The following is a 24,020-nucleotide window of genomic DNA, read 5'->3' as shown; positions in this document are numbered from 1 at the left end:
GTCCCCACCCCCCGTCTTCCGGAGCTCCTGAGTATACTCTTGCTCGAGTGACGGGAAAGGCCAATGTCCTACCAACTAGCAAGGGAACAGCTGCCCTATCAATTCTCTCCTCCATGTCCATGTCAAATAGATGAATAAAATAACATGCGTGAATTTAAGAAAATTCTCCGTGGTTAAAAGTCAGGGGGCACCAGGAATGCTGAAATGGCGAAGTCTGGAAAAGTTGCATATTATATTCTTCGTTGATTGCCCTATCTTGAATTTCATTGTGTGCACCCCTGTGTGTTTGTATTTTCACGAATTCGTGTATGTTTTAAAAAGGATTAGAAATTCAACATGGGACAGTCAACGAAGAATATGATAATTCTATATATACACACACACAAACACACATGTATATATATAATGCTTTTTCCCTCTTGATAAGGGGTGACATCAGAAATGGTGGTCGAACCTTCCGCTTCCCCAGCTGATAAAAGTATCTCAATTACCCGTGTGTCTACAGAAGATATTGCTACAGAATAGGAAATGAAAACAAATATTTTTATAATCTCCCAAGAAATTTACGTCCTTCGTTTAAAAAAAAAAAAAAACACTTTTCATTGTAAATGTCTCCTCAACAGAACGTCCGACTGGCAGCCAAATTCGAAGCTTTCGTGAGATCTGACCCCAGGTTCGAGATCCCAGCAGCCCGACACTTGGGCTTGGTCGTCTTCAGGCTGAAGGGTGAGAACGAACTGACGGAAAAGCTTCTGAAGAAGATGAACTCCGAGGGCAAAGTTCACTGCGTCCCTGCTTCCCTCAAGGGGAAATACGTCATAAGGTTCGGCATTGGCAGCTATCAAGGTCTCCTTCGGCCTGCGTCTTAGGCTGTCCGCACATGGGTCACTTTCAGTGGAAGGTAGCTGGCCACTAGTGGTCAGCCATTTAGTGGCCAGCTAATAATATCAGCTTGTACAGTGGTGTGGCTAAGAAATAGGCCCGGTAGCTACTTCGTATCCACCCTTTTAGTGTCGTCCACTTGAAGTGGCTCGTCTGCGGTCATCCATACAAATGATTGTGTTGCATATCTTATTTTAGGGATTCAGTGATGTGGTTTTGTCTTAAATGACAGTCTGGCCCTCTCTTTTGATTTAAAGCTAAACATTCGTGGACATTCACGGTGACTCTATTTCATGGCAACTGTAAAATTTTGTGACTGAGTACCTATTAGTTTTCCTGTAATTTAGCTGATGAAAAATACACCCTATAGAATTATTTTCTGTGCGCAAATGCGAGAGTGAGTTTGGAGATGAAATGGATCCCCTAAGTGCATGCAGTTTTAGTGATCTTTCTTGACACTCCATGTCGGGGGATAGTGCCGCCAGTGCACCTCATGCAGTGCACTGTAGGCATTACTTAAGGTTCTTTGCAGCTTGCCTTCGGCCCCTAGCTGCAACCCCTTTCGTTCCTTTTACCGTGCCTCCTTTCATATTTTGTTTCTTCAATCTTACTTTTCACCCTCTTCTAACAACTGATTCATAGTGCAATTGCGAAATATTCCTCCTGTTACACCTGTCAGACTTTTACTCTCAGTTTCCGTTTCAGCGCTGAATGATCTCAATGGTCCCAGTGCTTGGCTTTTGGCCTATATTTCATTTTCAATTCAATTCATTCTCGACACTTTTCTTTACAACTTGTTTTCTATATTCCAGATTCTGTGTTACTTCTCAGTACACCACAGTCGAAGATCTGACTCGGGACTGGAGTATCATCAGGACCACAGCTTCCGAGATTCTCTCTCAGACGCCAGCAGAAGAACACAGAACTCGAGTCTTTCTCAAGGGCAAGTATTGGCTGGCTCTCTCTCTCTCTCTCTCTCTCTCTCTCTCTCTCTCTCTCTCTCTCTCTCTCTTTATATATATATATATATATATATATATATATATATATGTATGTATATACACATTATATATAAGTATACATGTATGTATTCTTTGCTATGATATCGTTACAATTTTCTACAAACAAGAGAATTACAATAGAGTGAATTTTAATTTTGCCCCTTGCCAGTACATTGCCATCAGACATCATATTTCCCATAATAATAACGATGCTATATATTAAAACGGATTCCACACTCATGTCCAGTATTGTATAATGATAAGATTAGCTTGTAAACAATCCTTACAACCTGTGACGAAGGCACCTCATATCAGATAGGTACAAAAGTCTTCCACGATGAAAGATTCAAATTTTGTTATTCTGCCTTTTTGATAACATTCATTGCAAATTCTTTTCGAAGAAAGCTCTGAACTTTTCATTGATGCAGGTAACGCCAGATAACCTCTGTGACCTCTGATCATGATATTTCTCATCAGTTAGATGATTTATGAATTTGAAGACTATTTCATGACTTTTTTTTTCCCCTCTTTGCTACATTCTGATGATAATCGGTCACAGTCCTAATTTGCGGTGTTGATGAGTAACTCTTCTACTCTGACGTAGGAATTATTTCTCATGCTTTTTAATCAGCTACCAAACAGTCTCGATGCGCGGATATTTTCTTGTCATAACATCCCGTCGAATTTCTCTTTCCTTCTGTTGAGCTACCAATTTGCATTTCCTTAATGAACCCTGTTGCGTGACACCTCTAGACACTCGCAAGAACCCAGACTTTGGCACCTCGCTGTTGTTGGCCAATTCGCCAATGTCCCCCAAAATCGTCAACGGATCATTCGCTGCCATCTTTGACAACAGCGACGTCCTCTTCGAATTCGCTAAGAAGTTGCAGCAACTCAAACTGGATGTCCAAGATTCGCCCGGGAAAGGTATGCCTGGGTCTCGAGATGGCTCCATGGAATGCTCCGCGAATTTACGCAACTTTCCCCTCTCCTCAACTTTTTTTTTTTCATTTTTTGTACTTCCCATATCTTTCGCTATCATATTCGTACCGTTTTGTTTCATTTATTTTTGTTCTTTTTGCGCAGTGACGGCAGTCTTACGATACCTCGTCTTGCGTCATATCCCATGCATGCTGGCAGTAGTTGCACGCGTAGATGAAGGTTTCTTTGTCTCTGTGACATCCTACTTAAACTATTTTTCGTCGTTTATTTATTGTTAATAAATACTCCTTCCTACTTTAATGGTGCATGTTCGATTAATTTAATTTTCTTTTACAGCATAAAACCAACTTCACTTATTTCTGTCATCAATACACGATTTCATGATAATTAGGTCCACACGTCGGCATTTTGTCAGATTGTCCTGATAATCTGTTCCACCTTTAATTTTACTTAAATCTCTAGTTACGTCACTCAAGGCATAATTTAGTTCCCATATTTTATAGATTTCCTGTTTGCGTACTTTTAACTTATGTAACACATCTCGGAATTTCAGTTAATTGATCTAACGCTCACCTGTACCTTTCAATGACACTTCAAAGCTTGTTGGTATTATAAATCCAGTCATAATTTGACTTTTGGACCGATCAGTAGAGTAGCAATGATCAGCTGTTGTTACTTGGTTTTAATTCGAATATATTAAAGTTTATTGACCACATTTTCTATCACAACTGTTTATATTTTACCATGGTGATAAATTTTAGTTCTCTTTTGTCCCTTAATATGTTGTTTTATATTTCCAGACACCAAACTCTTTTGTCATTTCATTTGCTGTATCCAGGTATCAGCGAATTAGGTGAAGTTTCTTGCAAATCTCTTAGAAACCCGTCCCTTTCGATATTTTTAGGCCTTCTTGCCTAATTCCACTATTCATTCGTTTGAGCCATGACCTACTTATACGTATAACCCTGGCAGAAGAGACCATCAGTCTGAGTCAGAATGAAAGTGAAATCCTGTTTTAAACTCAAAGGAAACTGACAGTCCATCTCCCACCCTTCGCTTTAATCGTTGCTTTTTAGATGCATGAAAGACACGTCTGTCTCATATATCTCTAAAAGAACATTAGGTTCTTTGAGGCCCTATTAAATAAAAATCGAACAATGTTAATGTGTTATCTATTTTCAGGTTGTCAGGAAAATTGATGCTTCCGTGAGTCCTTGACTACCGTTATCATTAAGCTTTTAGCTTGGAATAATAAAAATTTAAAAGGGTCTTTTTTCAAATGAGTAATTAAATGAAATATAACTGTGCTAGGTGTAGAAACAGTAAAACATCACATAATTTCACTTCGTCAGTTGTCACTCTTTTGGAAGCCAGAATTATAGAATGCATCAAAACAAGAAACCTTACTTGAAGTGAATGTTAGACTCCCGAGCCTTTAGCAATTATTCCCACTCGATCTCCAATCCAATCACCATCTCAATCGAGCTTGAAAGTAAAGAGCCCCATTCCAGTAAACCTCCTCCCCAACCCCCAACCCCAAAAGAAGGTAGGGACCGGTGCCTTTCGTTCCAGCAATGCGGCGACGAATCAAGGGGATGCTGATGGCTGGAAAGCAGTATTCCCTGGACTCTAGGATGGATCTGGTCACGACGCTGGTCAGCTCGACCAAGACGGCCAACGGGATGCCCACCATGCGGGAGAACAGCATGGAGGCGCAGGAGTATTACGAGCGTGGCGAAATGCTGGATTCAGGTATCGGGTCCTCCCTGCTTCCTTTTCTTCAATCTCTTCTCCCTTTGCCTCGGTGTTTCCTTTAATTGTTCCCCTTTTTTGTCTTTCTTCAAACAACAGACGACGATGAAGGGAACAGCTCAAGCGGTGCCCTAATTTCTGAGGGAGCCGCCTCCGCCTCCGACGTGTAAGTAATTCTTACGTTCATAAACATTCAGACGTATACATCCACCTTTCCAGCCATAGATATTTACATATATTACATGCAAACATAAACAAGTATCTATTTATATACATGCACATGCATGCACACACACACACACGCACACAACACCATATATATCCTATATATATATATATATATATATATATATATATATATATATATATATATATATACATGTACGTATATTGATTTCTATGAATAGTTTCTTTGATTATTGCTGTTATATCTTCTTTATTATTATACTCGCATTTATCAATAAGTTACTCTATTAAATCATTTTTATCTTATGTTGCTTTTCAACAAAGTTTAACATTTCTGATGATTTGTTCAATTGATTTATGCTATCTTCTTTCTACAGTTACTTGGCTATACATTTGGTCAATTCCGGAGCTTGTAGTTTACTAAGTTTTACTTTTCCTTTCTTTCCTCATTTATTGACATCTTTATCACACCCGATCAGACCCGGGGAAGACAAGAGGAGTATAGCTGGTAAGTGGATTTCTGCTCTCGAACTTTCTTTTTTTTTTCTTTGTTCTTGCAGTTTTGTTGAGAAAATGTAGGCATATCTAGAACACCTGACCCGAGAGCCAATGTCCTGTAATTCTTCTTGTGGGATTCAGATCTTATAGAAGTGAAATTTCGAAAACTGGCTAATTCATAATGTGCAACCCTTTCGTCTGATATGGAAGCTGTAGAGCAGTGGTTTTCGGCCTTTTTTTTTTTTTTTTCTGCTCATGCACCCGTTCACCATATGTCAGAATGTTGTCGCCCGCCCGCCCCTCAAAAAGTACATTCCAGATAATATGCAACAAAATACTAGCACAAACACACAAGCTAGCAGAGAGAAGCCCCAGCGTGACCTACCATTTTGAGCCTGCAATCTGTAATCACAAACTCCCCCCCCCCCCCCCCCGTAAACTGAAATTCACCCATGGTTGAGACCCACTGCTGTAGAGGGGCTTCAGAAGCATTAACTTTCTCGTTACTTAGGGTAAGGGGTGCAGGCAATACATTTGTGTTTACAAATTTTGAATGATGCTTCGTCTGTCGACATAGGATATTGGCAGGTGGTAACTGCTATAGAAGCTGGCAGCAATTTAAAGAAATTTCTTTAAAAGTTCTTATGATTAGGCATGGTTAACTTAAGAACGCTTTAGAGCTTCAATAAGAAAAAAAAGTGGAAAATGTCATATGTCCCTTTCCATGATTTTAGTTCATACTGAATTCCAGTCCCTGCATGCAATCCGTCTTTATACACAACGTAATTTACTTTTCTGTGTATCTGTTGATATTATTTTTTGTACGTCAAATTTTCTTTATTTCTCATGATTCTTCGCAAATCTTTTCATTATGTTACTTCTCTCAAAGAAACAGCTTTTCATTCATTTATTTAATCAAGTCTTACCATTTCTGTTGTTTTGAAGATATGATCGAGGAAAACTTCGGCTTCACGGGTAAGGATAGTTTTGTTTTTTATGTAGTTTTTATGTTGAATACTTGGAAAGTTTACTCTTTTAAATATCAGTTGTATTTCTTTAAGCCAAGCCCTTGTTTCTTTTGTTATTCAGGAAAAAGTTCACAACTTTTTTTATTTTTTTGCTCTATTAATTCGTTTACTGCTTTGTTGCTGTCGTTTTACAATTGCTCTGGAATATCACGACTGTACTTTCCTAGATTATGATTTCTTTATGTTGTCATCATTTTTTTATTTTACCCCTCCTTAATTTTTGTTATTTATGTCACCATATCTGCCTATTTTCATATTCTACCTCAAAAGCATTACATTAAATTTCATCTAAGTATGTTCATTTTATTTTATTTTTGCCAATATTTTTGTCTCCTTATATATCTTTAAGTCTCTCTGTGAGTGTCAGCTTAAACCCCCTTTTATTTCTATGTGAATTCAGAGGATGGTCTTTGGCATACTATCTACTGAGTCAAAGGTAAGGAGACTTATGCTGGCTTATGTTTGAGCAATTGGAAAATCTTGCGCATTTTTGGCTCAGTGTTTTCATTGATTTCTGAATTGCGATATGAAATACTTTAGTTTCCTGTGAGTTCTTCTGTAATTTTATAACTATTTTCTTAGTTTCTGAACTATATACAATTTTTTAATTTTTTGCGTTTGCCATATGTTTCCAATACTAGAATTTTTATTATATTTTGAATGTGTTTTTTTATACATATTTTTTCCCAGTTCAATGTTTTATTAACTCTTTGACTAATCATTTTTCCTTTTTTGTTATTTGTCTGTGATCTCACGCAAGTTTACCATCTGTGCTCTTGGGACACCTGTTTTCGCACGTCGTCATCAAACCAGAAAAGCAAGTCCTGTTTAGAACAAAATTCGTTGTCCTGGGAACACACAGGAGAGAAGGGAATACTGATACTGCCTTCTTCACTCTTCCTTCCTTCTTGAATAACTTATCTCCAAAATGATTTTATTTCTATTTCTGCAATTTATTTGAGCCTTTCCCGTCGCTTTTCTGGTACAAAAAGATAAAGGCTGATTTTGTATAAAAACAGATAGCTTTTATTTTCCACCAATTATTAGTCAAAAATATACTTTTAAATTCCTTCATTTAAACTTGTCTCAAATTTCATGACTGAATCTAGCGCTATGCTCCCTATGAAGATTTTAGAGATAAAATATACATTTTAGAGATACAATATATATTTGAGAGATAAAATACATCAATAATTTAAAGATAAAATATACGGAATGAGTCTTTTTATTTCAAAATGCTATACTAATCTAAACAGTTCTGCTGATGCTTTATTGCTGTTGGTTGCTAACATAACCTCGTTCTAAGAAAGACATCGACATCTGACCTATCGTTAGATACAGAGAATGCATTCTGGTCGTCGCATGGCTGTCTACAACTAATTTATATAAAATAAATTAAAGATATATATTTATATATAATATATATATATATATTTATATATATTAATATATTATATTACATATAATATTAATATAACATATAACATACATATATAAAAAAAAAATATGTATATATATATAAATATATAATACATATACATACATACATACATTATAATTATATAAATTATTAATATAAATTTAAATTATAAAAAATTATTTATATATATAGATAACATATACATAAACATATATATATATATATATATATATATATATATATATATAATACTATATATATATATATATATATATATATATATATAGTATATATATATATATATCAATGTAGCATGAAGGAACGCGTGCTTGAGAATATCCTGAAATCCACGGTAGAAAATTGAGTGAAATTGGTTACTTGGAACAAGTACTTTTTTAGTTTATTCTACATTTTTAAGTTCACGCTGATTGTAATAAAAGTTGACGGAACCTTATATGCAAAAACAGAGTTGATATCAATCATTTTAAAATGGGTGCCCATTTTAAAAACTCTTGATATTAACTTATTAATCAAATATAGTAATATTTTGAGAAATAAACTAATTAAGTATAGCCATCCAAATTCAAACAATATTACATATTGTATTCCTTGTAAAGAATGTAAAAAGATTTATATTGGTCAAACATTGAATGAACTAAAGTTGAGTTGCTCTTAGCACAAACATGCCATATCAAGAGGCTTAACAAATAATGGTATTGTGGATCACTGGCTTTAGACAGTCCATGATATTAACTGGGATAATTCCTCGATAATCTGCAGGGGCAAAGATCATCGCAAAAGGAATCTGTTGGAGTTTATTTTTATTGAAGCCACATCAACAAGGAATTTAAATCTCCATCGTGGATTATACCTTGATCCTCTTACCTTGTCTCTTTTGTTTTTGTATATAAAGGTCTGTGAACTTTTATGTTACCCAAAGTGAACTTGAAAATGTAGAATAAACTACTAAAGTAAGTTTTCCAAGCCCCCAGTTTCACTCATCATTTTACTGTGGATTTAAGGATATATATATATACATGTATGTATGTATATATATATATATATATATATATATATATATATATATATATATATATATATATATATAATGTATATATATATATACTATATATATATGTATATATATATGATATATGTATGTATATATAAATATATCATATATATATATATATATATAAATATACATATATATATATATATATATATATATATATATATATATATATATATATATATATATATATATATATATATATATATATATATATATATATATATATATATATATATATATATAATATATATATATATATATATATAATTAAAAGTATAATTACAGTATAATTAAGAGTACACATTTTCATATAATTTCACCATGCAATCACTTGCTTTGACTTGTATGTATGTAAGTATGTATGTCTGTCAACAAAGGTGTGTGTACGTATGAAAGTACGACTGACCTTGAAAGGCTGTTCATGCTCATAACTACGTGAATGTGTATGTGAGTGAATTCATGACTGCACGTGTCCTTGAAAACCAGAAAACTCCATGACACACTCTCTCTCTCTCTCTCTCTCCAACACAGCTGTCCAGACCGACGACATCTGCAGTCCCGGAAGCCGACGACGTTCCAAGAGCGTAGACGACGGAATATCCGTCCCTGACCTGAAGGGGGTCACCCTTGACGACTCCATCAACGAGGCCGACCTGGAGGACGAGTCCTCCTCCTCCTCCCCCTCGCCAGAGGCCGAAACTCGACACTCGACTCGCCAGATGAACGGGAGAAGCAATTCCTGCCATCAATGCGGGGCAACGATTCCAACTATGTAAAAGAGGATGGTGAAGGGCGTGAGCAGACGACTCTTCTTCATTCAGAGGTCTTCTTAAGAGGCTTTCTCGGATGGAAGATAGGAAGAAAAAGAGCAAGAACAAGAACGAGGAGAAGGAGGAGAAGGAGAAGGAGAAGGAGAAGATGAAGAACTGAGGGGCAGTAGAATGGGGAAGGGGGTAATGAGTGATCATCACGTCGTCATGTGATTGGACATTTATATTTTCGAAGCAATTGGTGTTTATGAGAGCGACCGATGAGGTCATATCTTTATCATGGTATCTTTTAAAATTTCCATATTTACCGTCGTAACATTCTCAACTCTTATAGGAATTTGCGTTGGTAATTGGCAAGTACTTGATCAAACTCGTTAAGTTTGGGGATTCCTTGCTATGCTGGACAAAAGAGATATATTCCCGAATTTCGGAATGAACTTTGCCAGGTCTCATAGACCTAGTATGATGTTGCAGAAGTTGCTTGTATTATTTCCGTTCATTCAAGCGATAAAAATGAAACATTGCAAATCTTTAGCAATTCACATCTTATTCCAGATCTCCAATATTCCTCAGTAAAAACATATATACCTAATTTATATCGTCTCCATAGATGCATAATAGTATTCCCATATCATTTGCCCCGTATCTCTTATTAATAGTTGTGTTATGTGAGCAGAAAAGTATTAGGGCAAATATTCTTCTACTTACTTTTATGTCCTATAAAGCGCTTATTGCACTGACATTAATATAAGCACAGAGGAAATAAAGCAGGAATTATAAAACTATATTATATTGTAAAAATGCGACAAAAATATTTTCCAAGACGAATGTCATTATCATTATTACTATTGTTATATATTAGGAGGAGGAGTAGGAGGAGGAGGAGGAGGAGGAGGAGGAGGAGGAGTGAGGAGGAGGAGGAGGAGGATTTTAGCTTCACAAAATTATTTCATGAAATGAAGTATTATTGTACCAAGAATGTATTCTCTCAGTATGTATACGACTCTCTTTCAGCCCTACCCTTGCTGAAATAAAGATAAGAAGGAAAAATACATCATTTATGACAGAGAATCCATCTGCCCGCCAAGGGTACCTTCAGGTCATGGCACGAGTATCTTTTTTTTTTTTTTTATCGAAGTCATTTCGGAACGGATATTATACGGTTTGCCTCTCTCCTATTCTTTTAAACAATACGATATCTTTATACTTATAATATTTATAACATTTTAAACAATACGATATATTTGTATTTATAATCTTATTTTCTAATCACATGTAATTAAACTTTTTATGAGGATCACTTTTCACTAACGATTAGTCTTGCGTTATATCTGTCATTAATAAATTTCAGAAATTTTTGTACTCCCATCAAAAGTAGTTGGGCTTTACAAAACTGGCCGATCTGACTCTTAGTTACGTTGCTCTTTAGAGTTACCTGAAAAAGCAAGCTCCCTTCTGCTGCTGAAGAGTCTTCGATAATTGGCGATGAAGAAAAACATATTTATGTTAACTTATTTAACCTGAATATCTAGTGAAGTAATTGTTTGATAACCCTTGCTAACAAAAGACTAACTGACATTTGCCTTTAGACACTGATGTATCAGAGGCTGCTCGGAATAACTCATTCCATGGAAATGAAACATCATTTCTGAAGGCCTCCACTTTTCCATTCTTTCTCAAAGGCGGGCCCGCTTGATGAGATAGATTACCAACATCATTATAGCTTATTTAAAATCTTATATTTTACTACCGAGCTTGGAACACTGAGTTTTAAAACGGGAAAACTTTTTTTTCTTATAATTAAATGTTTCTAACATTTTAAACTTAACAAAGCACATTGCTTAACACTTTAGGATACCGGTGACGCAAGTCATCGATTCCGGGGTCGTAAAGATCTTCATGGTTTCAGCGGGAAGCTCAGGAGAAGATCTCTCAGTCGAACCCAGGTACGCCCGACGATAAACCCATTCTGGAGAAACATGGCCCCGAGATTCCCTGGGAAGCAACAGAAGTAAGGACCCCTCAAATGAACTGGGGCCCCTAGGCTCTCTCCGGAATCCCCAAAGGATTGCTTCACATAATGTTTTTGAGTTGGTCTGACAAAAAAAGAAAAAAAAACACACATACACAACTGGGCTCTTATTTCGTGATATTTCTCTAAGACAAGGGATCCGATCACCCAGTTGTTCCTTCACATTCCGAAAATTAAGGCTGAAATTAAATCAGTTCTAAGTTCCCGAACCTCGTAGAGGTCTGTTAAAAAGTAGTCAGTGCCTGAATAGTAAAACTCTTGAAACCAAATTTGAAGTAAGTTAATCTTCCGGGAATTCTGGAGGAAGCCGTGGGTCCTTCGCCTAGCATGGGGTGGGTGGGGGACCTATTCTGGTACTTCCTAAGGGGGTAAAGGGACTTATTGGGGAACCCAGGGCCCCGACTGACCCATGGATCTTCTGGAAATCCCCGCAAAAGCCCAGGGGAATCCCAAGTGTTGGAAAAATGATAATGTTCTTCTGCTTCTTCAGCAAAGTTCACTAATCTGTTACGAGGAATATTTGACTGATTTGATTCGTCCGAAAGTGAGCTTTGGTTTTTAAGTATGGAAAATTCCAACGCTGCCATCCCCGAGATGGTCAAGACCCTCAGTTTCAGTTTTGTTTAATGTTTGTAGTTACTAATTCTTATTTGATTTTAACAACAAGGCTTCTCAACTTATGGGGTTTCATGGTAACCTTAATGGAAAGAGAATGGCTTATGAAATTGTAATTATTTTGTATGTAAGTACAACAAAAATTACTTTTTCAAGTTACCATGAAATTGGTACTTCTAATGAAGTCGTAATGCTATACGTGAAAAGTTGCTCAGAAGACCATTTTATAAACGTATATTTCACTAACTGAATTCCTTTATTACATTGGTTTATCATCACGATTATTGTACCAGGAAAATCTTTTTATAAAATCTAGGTGGGCCTACAAGAACCCATCTTGCTGAAAAAAAAAATGATCACGAGAGTACAGTTTTGGTTATTCTGTGTTATACATTGTCCTCTAAAAAGTGAACAGCTTCGACATCTATTCCTTTGCCCAGCAAGCATGTGAGTTTCTTCATGGTTAGGCTTATTTTCTTTTTTCCTCGACTTTTTTATCTTCAATAAATGATACTACACTCTTCAAAGCATATTTTCTCAGTGTGCATGTGTGGATTTCAGATCGTGAGCTCCTAAAACTAAAGAAAAAGTATTAGAAATATTTTTTTATTATTTATGAAAATTACATATCTTGTTGATAGTTGTCTTTGAAAGAATGTATTGTAAAACATATAATTCGTGTTATAAAACTAGCTTGAAAATATACATCTATACTTAGATAGTCAGTGGTAAATGTAATAGTAAATTTCAGTGTATTTGTATTATAAATCAGTTTCTCTTTTGCATTTTATGAAAGTAAATACGAAAGCATCCTACATTAGGATATGTTAACTCCGCTTATCCAAGGAACATTTTAAAAAAACAGACTCGTTCCTTCAATTCGTGAATCTGCAAATGATTCTTCAACACATGAATTTCACATTCACGGTACCTGTTCTTATTTGAAAGCTATGTTCCTAAGCCGAATATTATCCCAAAGAACATTGCCACTTCAGCAATTAACCTTCAATAGATTTACCCCAAAGGTTAAAAACCTTCACGGTTTGAGTTTCGGTTTTGAAAATGGTTATTTTGCGCTGCCTCCTACCGAAGGATGAATCGTGGATCCAAGGATCACTTCTCCCAGTATGAGAGATTTTTCATAGGAGCGTCTCCCGAGAGAGTTTCTTGTCTCCAGGTGATCAGCTCAGTTCTGAAGAACAGTTGTCCATTGTTTAGAAGGTCTGTGTAGACAGTTTCCATGTCTCTTTGTTCTGACTATCATCCGGCCTTTGGCAGTAGACCTTAGCAGCTGCTTTTGAATAAGCTCGGGTCATAAATACCCTGACAGATATTATATTCATAAACCTTCCAGTCACTGCGGGCAGCTGCCGACTGTCTACTGTAGTTTGTATTGTAACTTATCTTCGATGCTGCATTGTATGAAGGTATATACATATGCATACTAACGCATGTATGCATGCATATGTGCATACGTATGTTTCGTAATCCAAAGCTGTTCTGCTGTTCACTGACATACAAAGGCAATAGTTTTCATTATAACAACATTGTCTCCTTAGGATTCTGACGCACGCAAATGTTTCTAGCTGAACTGCAGAAGTCCCTTGTAATCCCCGTAGGATAAGACTTGATCAGTGACAACGGAGGTGCTAAACTCTCAAGCTATTTCTGACAAAGGTCAACACTTTCTCGCTTCTGGGAAAATGGTACCAACGTCACTCACGCGCCATCTTTCTTTGACAATAGGTTTTTTTTTTTTTTTTGTCTAGTGAAAAAGGCTTTTAAAACCATATCAATGTTACTTACTCCCCGACATTCTTAATTTTGCACAATACGAGGGATATCTCTTAAATTGTAACGACCGTAAAATAATAAGTTTTGTTTAGCCCACCATTAACTTACTTAACGTCTCATTAACTTCTAGCGTCTTGTATGCCTTCTTTTTCCTTACAAAAATGTACTCTTCGCGCTTAACTGCGGCCTCTGGCACTATACATATTAAAATTACGGAACGTTAATATACGCAGAGGTCTCTGAATCTCTACGTCATCTGGACCTTGTGCAGACACGGGAAGTGGCCAAGACGCTCCCGAGTGTAATAGTATCACCGCGTGACCGACCTACCATGTTTCTGTTCTCTCCTTCAAGCATAGTGCCAAAAGTAACGCGTTAAGAATTAGACTCGCTGCTTACCTGTGTGAAAAAGTAACATTGCAAAGACGTCTTGTCCATTGTTTTGGAGAAGAATGTATCACATAGTTCTTAGGAAATGAAAAAAATAAATATATATTATATCTATATATATATATATATATATATATATATATATTATTATTATAATATAAATTATATTATATATTTATATATATATATATATATAAGATGTCGACGTTGTTATGTCTACTATCGCCGAAATAAGAGGAAAAGCCGGATGTATTTTAGTCTTGCATTAAACTGATGTATAAAGGAGTTAATAAAAGCAATGTAATAATTTCAAAATGAGTTTTATTTCCTCTTTTGTGAGCTCATTTTCAAACGCAATCTAATAGAAGCGAGGAGAATTGTCTGGGCAATTCTTAGGTGAGAAGAGTCAATACAGTTCTTTTTCGGGTTTTCGTGAATGAGAAGAGACAATACAGTTCTGGGAAATTCCAGAATTACAGATTTTTGGGTATTTCTTAAATTAGAATTAACATTAAAGTTCTAAACAATTCTTAAAGGAGATTAGATATTAAAGTTCTAAGCCATTTTCAAATGAGATTAGACATTAAAGTTCTAAACAATTCTTAAATGAGATTAGACTACGGTTTTGGGCAATTCTTGAATGGCAATAAACAATGAAGATCTCTGTAGTTCATGATTGAGAAAAGATCATAAATTTCTGAGCAATACTTGATCAATAGTAGATAACAGATTTTTTAGCACTTCTTGAATGAGAAAAGACACTAAACTTCCTTTTGATAATGTAGATACCGCTAATTCCTGGAAGAAGAAATCAGAGGAATACGTTTTGAAAGCACTAATGAGTAAAATTGTCTATCAATAAGCTCTATAAATCAGCTACAACTGGGAGGTTGCCCACGTGGTGCACTGTAGACTCGGCATGAACAAAGGTTCTTTGCAACTCCTCTTCGGCCCCTGGCTGCAACCCCTTTCATTCCTCTTGCTGTATCTCCATTCATATTGTGCCATTTTCATCTTGCTATCCATTCCCTCTTAACAATTATTTTTATGGTGCAGCTGAGAGGATTCCTCTTCACCTTTCAAACCTACCGACTCTCAATTTCTTTCCAGCGCTGAATGACTTTTTAGGTCCCAGTGCTTCCATTCTAAGGCTTAAAACTAACGTATACGTATATATAATTACAAATCACATACATTATTGGATATATAAACGCAGAACTCGCGATAGAAAACAGCATTTTTGTCAAAAATCAGTTTCAACAACTTAGGACGCAAGAAAAGGGCCTATATTCCCAATTTGAAAAAAATAAATAAATGAATAAATAAATAAAAAGCACATACAATAAGAAATCGTGCATTCTCCGTTGAATCTGAAAATCCTCTCGTTACTAGGCTTTACGAGAACACTCCAAAGGGTCTTCTCATAAGTATTAAGAGGCTAAAAAAGATTTACTATGAGATTCAGGGCATCTGTTACACGGTTTTTTCGCAATAACTTTTTATATATGCATTTCATAAATATAACCCTTATTCAGAATACACATTATATCTGCACATAAATTTTGACTATATTTTGCATTACGTAGGTTGAATGAATTTGGTACTTATAATGTAAAAGTTACTTTTTTTTGAAGACGGGCCAACTTACTCAGAGAAAAGGTTTCGAACGCACTCGTTACGTAACTTATGACAGCATTTCTTCCCTCTTTCTCGACGGATGATTGGCTATACGTAACGAAGGCTATACCTCTGGCAACAATGACATAAAAATTTAAATACAAGCAAAGCAGTACACCTTTATGAACTCTGAAACCTCTCCAATAAACAAACCAACAAAATATGTTAATAAATACAAAAACACTTTGATTATTAGTCTAACTCCCAAAATAAGTTTCCTAAGAAATTACATTCTACTTTATAGGTCACAATCAGATTGACAAGATGTAGAGAATAGTTGGAAATTTTCAAAAACATAGTAGACAAGCTTGATTTGATAACTGCTATATCCAATGTCAAGCAAATTTTATTTATTGGCTATCTACCTATTTACTGCAAAAAAAATAGCCGGTACCGTATTTTGGCTTCAGCAATAATTATCGTCAGAATGATGGCTTCATGAGGCTCCACCCACTTTGGCCTCGTTATAATTCAGGATAACACTGAAGGCTATCATGGGCATTGTTGGATTAGAAAATTTAACTTCTGGCTATAAAAACTAATTTCTCGAGTAGTTGTAAGAAATGCTAAATGATCCTCAAGGATCCCAGTAGTTGGCCTAAACGTAGTATTACTACGCTAGCACAGATACCCCACCCATATCTATGTATCGTTCCGCTACTCATAATGTCTTTGTCATGTTTTTTCACTGTGCAATAAGCCTTGGCCTTCTCAGAAATTAAGTTTAACATTAGATGATAGGTTATTTCATTAAGTCGTAAGACAAATGCAGTTTTGCAACCACGGGGACAATTCCAAATTCTGTTAGCCATTCTTGACTGCTATGGGTTTCAGAGCCGATGGAACAAAGTGGGCGGGGCAACATTTCAACAAATGGTGTTTACCTTGCTTACGTAATGAATGTTTTTCGACTCTTGGCTCGTAATCATTGGCCATGGCGTCGGCTAAATAATTTTTGCTATATAAAAATTAAAACTATTGGGTTTAGGTTATTGCTAATGCTGACAAAATTTGTGTGTGGTTGTGAAATATACAAATGTCAACTTTCAGCTACATCCGATGCTTTGATAAAGGAGCAAAGTCCAAAAAACCGTGTTACAGAGGCCCTGAATCTCATAGTAAGTACCTCAAAATTTAACAAAAAATCATCTTTATATTACACAGGAAAAGATTACGACGAATGCCAAACGAAATGTTTCCCATAGTTATTTACTGTCAAGAACTGACGGACGTATAAAACTATTTTTTTCCAGTTTTTTGTACCCACAAACTACAAAACCTACAAAATTAATAATGCGCGACTAATTTACTCGCACAGGGTGAAAATACTTTAGTGTCAAATGTGCGGAAAAGAAATTGAAAATTACTGGTATTTAGAAGTTTCTGATTTCTAGAAATATGGTAACAACACCAAAATCCTCCTTTCATATTCACTTCCTTCCACCTTCCTGTCCAGCCTCTCCCAACAATTGTTTCATATTAGTGCAACTGCTTTGAGGTTTTCCTCCTGTGACACCTTCCAAAACATTCACTGGCAATTTCCGTTTTAGCGCTGAGTGGCCTTAGTTGCCCCCAGTGCTTGGCATAATGCCAAAAATCTATATAAATCAAATCAAAACAACACCAAAATCAAGTTTTTTTTTTCTAAAGCACTTCTAACTTCAGCTTTAAAGACTATAGTATCTGTAAAAGTCTGCAGGTTTCTTTGTAGATCTACCAACGAAATAGTCTGTTCTGATTGAAATTATTTAAATCGAAGAATTTTCTCATATAAAAATTGTTTTAATTTTTTTTTTCTAGAGCTGTACACAACGAAAAAATATTAACATATTACGTTCGAGAATGTCTAGACCATTGGAAAAATAATCCTCATTACATAGCCAGGTGAACTCAACTTCGAAATTCTTATAGCTATTACTTTGTTACGTTTTCTGCACTTGACGAATCCCAACGCGTCAATTCTGAGGCGTTTAGAGTTTTCTGCCGCTGAGTAAATAAAGAACAGGATAATTTCGTAATAACATACGAATACATTTTAGTGCTGGTCTCAGTTTCTTGCAATAGACATCTTACCAAATACTCAAAATAGTTTTTAAACTTGATCTTAAAACATATTCCGTGAGCCTTTTTAGAAGTTTCGTGTGCACCTAAAAAAAAAAAAAAAAAAAAACTTCCTTCTTATATTTTAAAGGCTCTTTATGACAATATTGAAAGTTGTCTGAGCGGAATATGTACAGAATATCTTCCTGTCAAAAAGTCAAATACTGCGAGAATTAAATCATTTCTGTCAAAAAGTCAAATACTGCGAGAATTAAATAATAACAAAATTATCCTCTTGGGAGAATTGAATTAATATTTCCTAAAACAGAAGCGCCACTGATTATTCTGTCAGCAGTGCTAAATCTTGGTATGTAGTCGATTTGTCAAAAATTAAATGCTGCCCACTACAAAATTTCTTATTAAATCTTTTGAATGTTTGATAGCGCATGAAATCGTATCAACAGCTGTTTTACATAGAAAAACTTATGCAAATATCTAAAAGAATTAAGTTACCGTCAAAACCTCTTGACGCCAGTGAAGGTACCCCTTAACCCCACAGAATGGCCATTAGGCTTAACGACTGAAATACTTTTTCTTGAAATTTATTTGTCGCACCGCGTCTTGTTTCATATTTTTCGTTGAATATCCCTTTTCTCTATCGATGGCGGAACTGACTGAGTAAAACCTGACAGACCAGATAATTGTTATCTTGTTGCTAGACAACAGGGAAAGGCATTTTGAACCACGGAATATACAGCATTTACGTATATTGGGAATAGACCCTAACTCGATCCTGCCGTCCATCTCCGGGAAACTTCACTTTTGTTACCTTGACAATGATTTGAGATTTCTTAGCAACACCGAAGTTGGTGAAATAGCTGGTCCAAGGTTGCTCTTCGTTCAGACCGCCGTTCACAACTGAGTGAAGCTCGAATTCCACGGTTCCACTGGTCGTAATCGAAAGCACTGGCCGAAACCAGCTCACGAATGGGAGGTTCTTGATAGTCGTACCGCTTGTGGACCCCTACTTTTCGGCCGAAGGTGGAGGGATCAAGTCGCTTTTCATTTATTTTCTATGTATTTTTAACGCCGTGTTTTAATCACAAAAATTCTGTCAGGTCCCTATCTTTCTATTTTTGGTTCGGTTGTTAGTGAAGTCAACTTTTTAAACAAAAAGGCGACTCGTCCGGACCTCTACGAGCAGTGAGAAGTCGCATCAAGTTAAGAAAACACGAACTGATAACCATTGCCAGCCATTCCATGTGGCTATAAAAGCTGTGTCCCTCCTGTCTTTTAAAGCAGTTCTTCCAAAACAGCCTGGAAGACGGAAACCACCTCCTATACCTCCAGGTAAGCCATCATGGCTTAGGCCTACCTGTTTTAAGACCAGTTCGACTTCGTTTTTGTCCAACAGTGAAACACTAAGGTTTACAAGAGTAGTCCTCTTGGTCACTTCTTAAAAATCTATTTCTATATATGATTTTTGTATTGTGCAGTAGAATAAATGTTGAAAATTTCCGAAGTTAATCTTAGTTGATAAGCGCGTCTGTCCAGCGATATAAAAGGTACACTTTCATCACGCACAAGTAGCCGAATCTTAAAATGGAGTTGAAGTTGTAACCTACTGTAGTAGTATTTGATTTTTTTGACAATTTCTCCTGTTTTTAAAATCATTCTTTTTTTTAGTTTACAGCATAATAAAACAGTAACTCAAAAATATTATCTCATTAATCACAGTGAATCTTTGCTGCCGTAATAACGCATACCCATCCTAATTCAAATTTTAACACAAAATCTGCAGGTACTCGGTGTTCTACAAAGATCGTGTTAACTATCACCTCCTCTCTATTTCCGCAGATAATTCACCGTGGAACCTCTTCACAGTCATACGAAGTAACGACAAGAAAGAGAGAGAGAGAGGCGGACTCAGTGGTACCCGCTACGGAATAGGTTCCACATTCCTTTGTCCCGAATTTCATCGCGCAAGGGCACCAAATCACCGCAGTGCTCTTTTCCCGTCAGAGAAAGCCCCTCATCTCCTCCGAAGTGGAAACTGTGCCCTCGAGTGAGCTTTTCCTTCCTTGCATACGAAAACAAAACGTGTGTTCAGTTGTTCGAAATTCAATCCAATCTCAGTTCATCCAGCAATGTTGTTACTTCAGCTTTTGTTCTTTTATCTGGTGGTGCGATTTGTCATTACTCTCTGGCTCGTGGTTCTCCACTTCATCAAGGAGGAAAAGGAGGCGGCCCATCCTCATTCTGTCATAGTTTCGTCAGAGATGCCCCAGCATACTCCCATAAGTAAGTGAAAAGTGACCCTGCATTAACATCTCGTTTACTTCACTGTCAAGAAAAAGTGATGAACACAAGATATAGTTGTTTAACCTGATAAATTTGTTGCTGTTTTGAATTATCAGTGCATTAATCACTAGACAGTCGTCAGATCTTTTTGTGATAAGTCAGACATTGGCATTAAATCGTTTATAGATATTCATGATTTCAAGTTGAACAGAATAAGAAACGAAACTAGAAAGGTTTTTGACACTGAAGAACAGGAAGGTTACACCGTTCTGACATTGGTGTGGTTGAAAAAGTTGATGTGCTTTGTATATCAGTAATCGTTGCAGAAGGACATTTTATAAGAACGAATTCGCTTCTTTACTTCAATGCTGCACTGGTATTCTTGCATTTGTTGCAATCATAATCCTTTCAACGGCATTCTAATTTACTGTCTCATTGTTGCAGTTTTAATCATCATTGGTTTTGCGCACAATTATCTCTCAAATTGTTATTAACAATGTCTTCAGACGTGCTTATAGTGATCAAGGTCATTGTTTACCAGCTATTCATGTACACCGTGACGTTCATTCGTGTTTCCTTTGCCAACATATTTTCGAAAAGAAATGACCCGAAGTGAGATTTCCATGGGAGTGATTCCACTGAAGTTTGGTCTCCGAACAATATCCTGACCACTCGCAAGGATTCATTCCCAGACAGTGATTCCATCAAAGTTTGGTCCTGAAGTATTTTTTGTGTCGTTCTTCGCAGACACTCAATCAAAACCTGATTCTTATTTTCCCGGTTTTTAAATTTGGAAATTGCACCTCCATGCATCCCACCACAACCCCATCTCGGGCAGCGGAGGGCAGCCGAATCCGGGTCATTTCGGCGATACGGTTTTGCATTCGTGCCGCTCGGAGTTTGTACCGGTTTGTGCGCTGGTTCACCTGCTTGTTCGTTTTCTGCTTTATTCTCATGTACATTGCTGTTCTGTGCTTGAGCGCCTTGATGTCCCTTTTCCTGTGTGCTTCTGAGTATGTCTGTCTCTCGGTCATCACGATGGTTTAGTTTCTGATCCTCAAATTTAGTAGAGTATTTCTTCTTTCCTTTATACATTGTTCTCTTGAACCTTGCTTTTGTGAACTTGGTTCGTTTTTATACGACTTACTTTACTGCGTCTGAAAGATTAAATTGACTCTTTTGCTCTTGTGATTTTCAGTCTTTCTTTCCTGGCCATCACGCAAAATTAGTCAGTCCATTCTGTGCCTTTCCATTTTTTTGCCCCCACCTACTAAAGGGCATTTTTCCCTAAGAGTTAGTCTGTCTGGCAACGAGATGCCGAGGAGGCGCATGCGTCGAGTACGAAGACGTCAGTTTTCCAAGGCAATATTACTCAGGTCATTAGGTTTCGGCAACAGTGACAACGTCGAAGTAGAATTGGTTGTGATATCTCCACCACAGCAGATTCATCCTGAAGTTCCCATCCTAGAGCCCGTTGCAACTCAGAATCTGAAACCTGGCAATGAGAACAGTAACTGTCATCATGGCAGACTATAAGCGCTATAAATGTGCAATCTGTAACCTTTGCTCATTATATTGTTCTATACGTAGTAGAAGGCATTATGGTAATAGCGTATTCCTCTTTTCCATGTGCTTTCTGTAGTCGGTCTAGTTCGGTTTTCTTGGGTTTTTTCGTGTGACTACTCCAAGAAGGACATAAATTCGTGGGTACTAAAGTTCATTTACTAAAGACGAGAAAATTATTTTTGACAGCTTTGAATAAATTATGTCTAAACATCAGCACCTCAATCGTAATACATTATAGTAAACCCACAGGTATGAAGATTTATAAATGTATTTTTCCAGTATTTGTAACACCATTCAAAATATTTGCTAGAAATTAATTCGTACGGAACCTGAGGATCAGTCGTTAGACTATTTAGCCTAATGACTACTGTGTAATTTTTTCCCTTTTCTTTTCTTGGTTTTTGTGTTTATTTTTTTCTTCGTCATGTGTTTTATTTGGTGTCTGCAAACTTTTATTTCTCTTGTCTTAAGCTTGTTTTTGTAAGTTTAATCACTGAATTGTATTAGTTTTAAGTCATTGTTTTCTTCTTTTCTGAGTATGAAAAAAAATTTATTCTCTAGTGTGACCTTTCTTTGAATTATACATTAATAGATAAAAATTTTATGTTTTGGTGTTTTGCCTCTATTTTAGGTCAAAATTGGCTTAATGCGTCAAAGCCGAAACGTCCCAATGGAATACAAATGTGGGCTGCAGCGCTTGCTTGGCAGCTCCTGATAACACCATTCATAAACGTGAGAGGACTCTGGGTAAGGAAAACACCTCCCACGGATATCCTTGCATTGTAAAAAAAAGGATCACATATTGTTCTTCTTAAACCTGTAATAAGGAGATTGGTGGTGGGTTCGGGGTATGCATATGTTAGCCTCAAATGAATAAAATCAAGAAAAAGTCACACTTGTTTCATTTACATTATTATTTTAATTTAATTTATGATTATTTCAGGACTGCAATTCTTGTAATGCCCGTTTTCTTTTGATCGTCGAACTTTTTTGTACTTATTGCGTCATTCGCATCTTATAGTCTCCTTTTTGTCAGGTTCCTTTTTATTTCAAACAGCGTATTGTTTCAGCTATTGTACTCTCTCTCTCTCTCTCTCTCTCTCTCTCTCTCTCTCTCTCTCTCTCTCTCTCTCTCTCTCTCTCTCTCTCTCTCTCTCTCAACTGTGGATCACATTAATAGAAACTTAATGTTAAACAGCCAACACGGTTTCAAACAAAGCAAAACTGATCGTGCCTATCAAACCTCTTGGTTTTGACGACAGTAGTAGAGCAATAGGTATACTCTACTTAGATTTCCAAAAGGTCTTTAACAAAGTTCCACACAAGAAACCAATGACAAAAGTTAGTTTTAGGAATTGTAGGAGAAATAGCAGACTGGATCGAAGACTGGTTGGTTAACTTATAGAAAACAGAGAGTTGTAATCAATGGTGAAGAGGCAGATGTAACAAGCAGAGTTCCTCTCTTGTTTTTTTATTTACATTAATGAGAGTGATGTAGGCTTAACTATCAAATAGCCGCATTTGCAGATAACACCAAGCTATGTGTAAATACAGCAGACTCAGATACAGTAGAAATTTTAAGAAACGATCTTAAGAAAATAGGAAAGTGGTCAAAAAGATGGCAAACGCCTTTTAACTTGAATAAGTGTAGTTTTACAAATACGAAACAAACAACCCTCATGCCAACTACATGCTGCTAGGGAATGACATAAACAGTGTAGAACAAGAGGAGGACCTTGTAGTCATTATAACTAAGGACTTCTTATTATTACCAAGGCATAAAAGCTGAAAAGAAGGCACAGAAACTAGTGGGATACATAAAGAGGCAGTTCCAATACAGAAACAAGGAAAACGTGCTGCAGCTCTACACATCATTGGTTAGACCCCCATCTTGAATATGCAGTACAGTTTTGGTCACCAACACTAAGAAAAGACATAAATATGTTAGAAGGGGTACAAGCAAGAGCCACAAAGTTAATTTTATCCATCAGGCAAATAGGTTACCAAAGACGACTAGAGAACCTGAACATGCATGGCTTAGAAACATGACG

The 24,020-nt window shown here is 36.4% G+C and overlaps 1 protein-coding gene and 1 long non-coding RNA gene across 2 annotated transcripts in view; both read left to right on the top strand.

The window, feature by feature from the left end:
- The window catches only part of LOC135221991 (histidine decarboxylase-like), a 204,211-nt gene extending 193,786 nt beyond the window's left edge, over nucleotides 1-10,425 (top strand). The window contains exons 15-19 of the mRNA XM_064260097.1: nucleotides 624-823; nucleotides 1,695-1,825; nucleotides 2,637-2,810; nucleotides 4,398-4,577; nucleotides 9,316-10,425. Of these exons, the coding sequence (XP_064116167.1) occupies nucleotides 624-823; nucleotides 1,695-1,825; nucleotides 2,637-2,810; nucleotides 4,398-4,577; nucleotides 9,316-9,560 (930 nt within the window). The 3' untranslated portion in view covers nucleotides 9,561-10,425. The remainder of the gene's footprint in view (nucleotides 1-623; nucleotides 824-1,694; nucleotides 1,826-2,636; nucleotides 2,811-4,397; nucleotides 4,578-9,315) is intronic.
- Nucleotides 10,426-19,317: 8,892 nt separating this feature from the next.
- LOC135221990 (uncharacterized) lies at nucleotides 19,318-22,740 on the top strand. Its single transcript, XR_010316146.1, has 3 exons — nucleotides 19,318-19,452; nucleotides 19,960-20,403; nucleotides 22,601-22,740. It is a non-coding gene; the product is annotated as an uncharacterized LOC135221990 (long non-coding RNA).
- The last annotated feature ends 1,280 nt before the right edge of the window (nucleotides 22,741-24,020 follow it).

Source organism: Macrobrachium nipponense, chromosome 3 (assembly GCF_015104395.2).
Source record: "Macrobrachium nipponense isolate FS-2020 chromosome 3, ASM1510439v2, whole genome shotgun sequence".
Taxonomy (NCBI): Eukaryota; Metazoa; Arthropoda; class Malacostraca; order Decapoda; family Palaemonidae; genus Macrobrachium; species Macrobrachium nipponense.
Note: the sequence above shows the minus strand (reverse complement) of the source record. Positions and strands in the feature narration are given on the sequence as shown.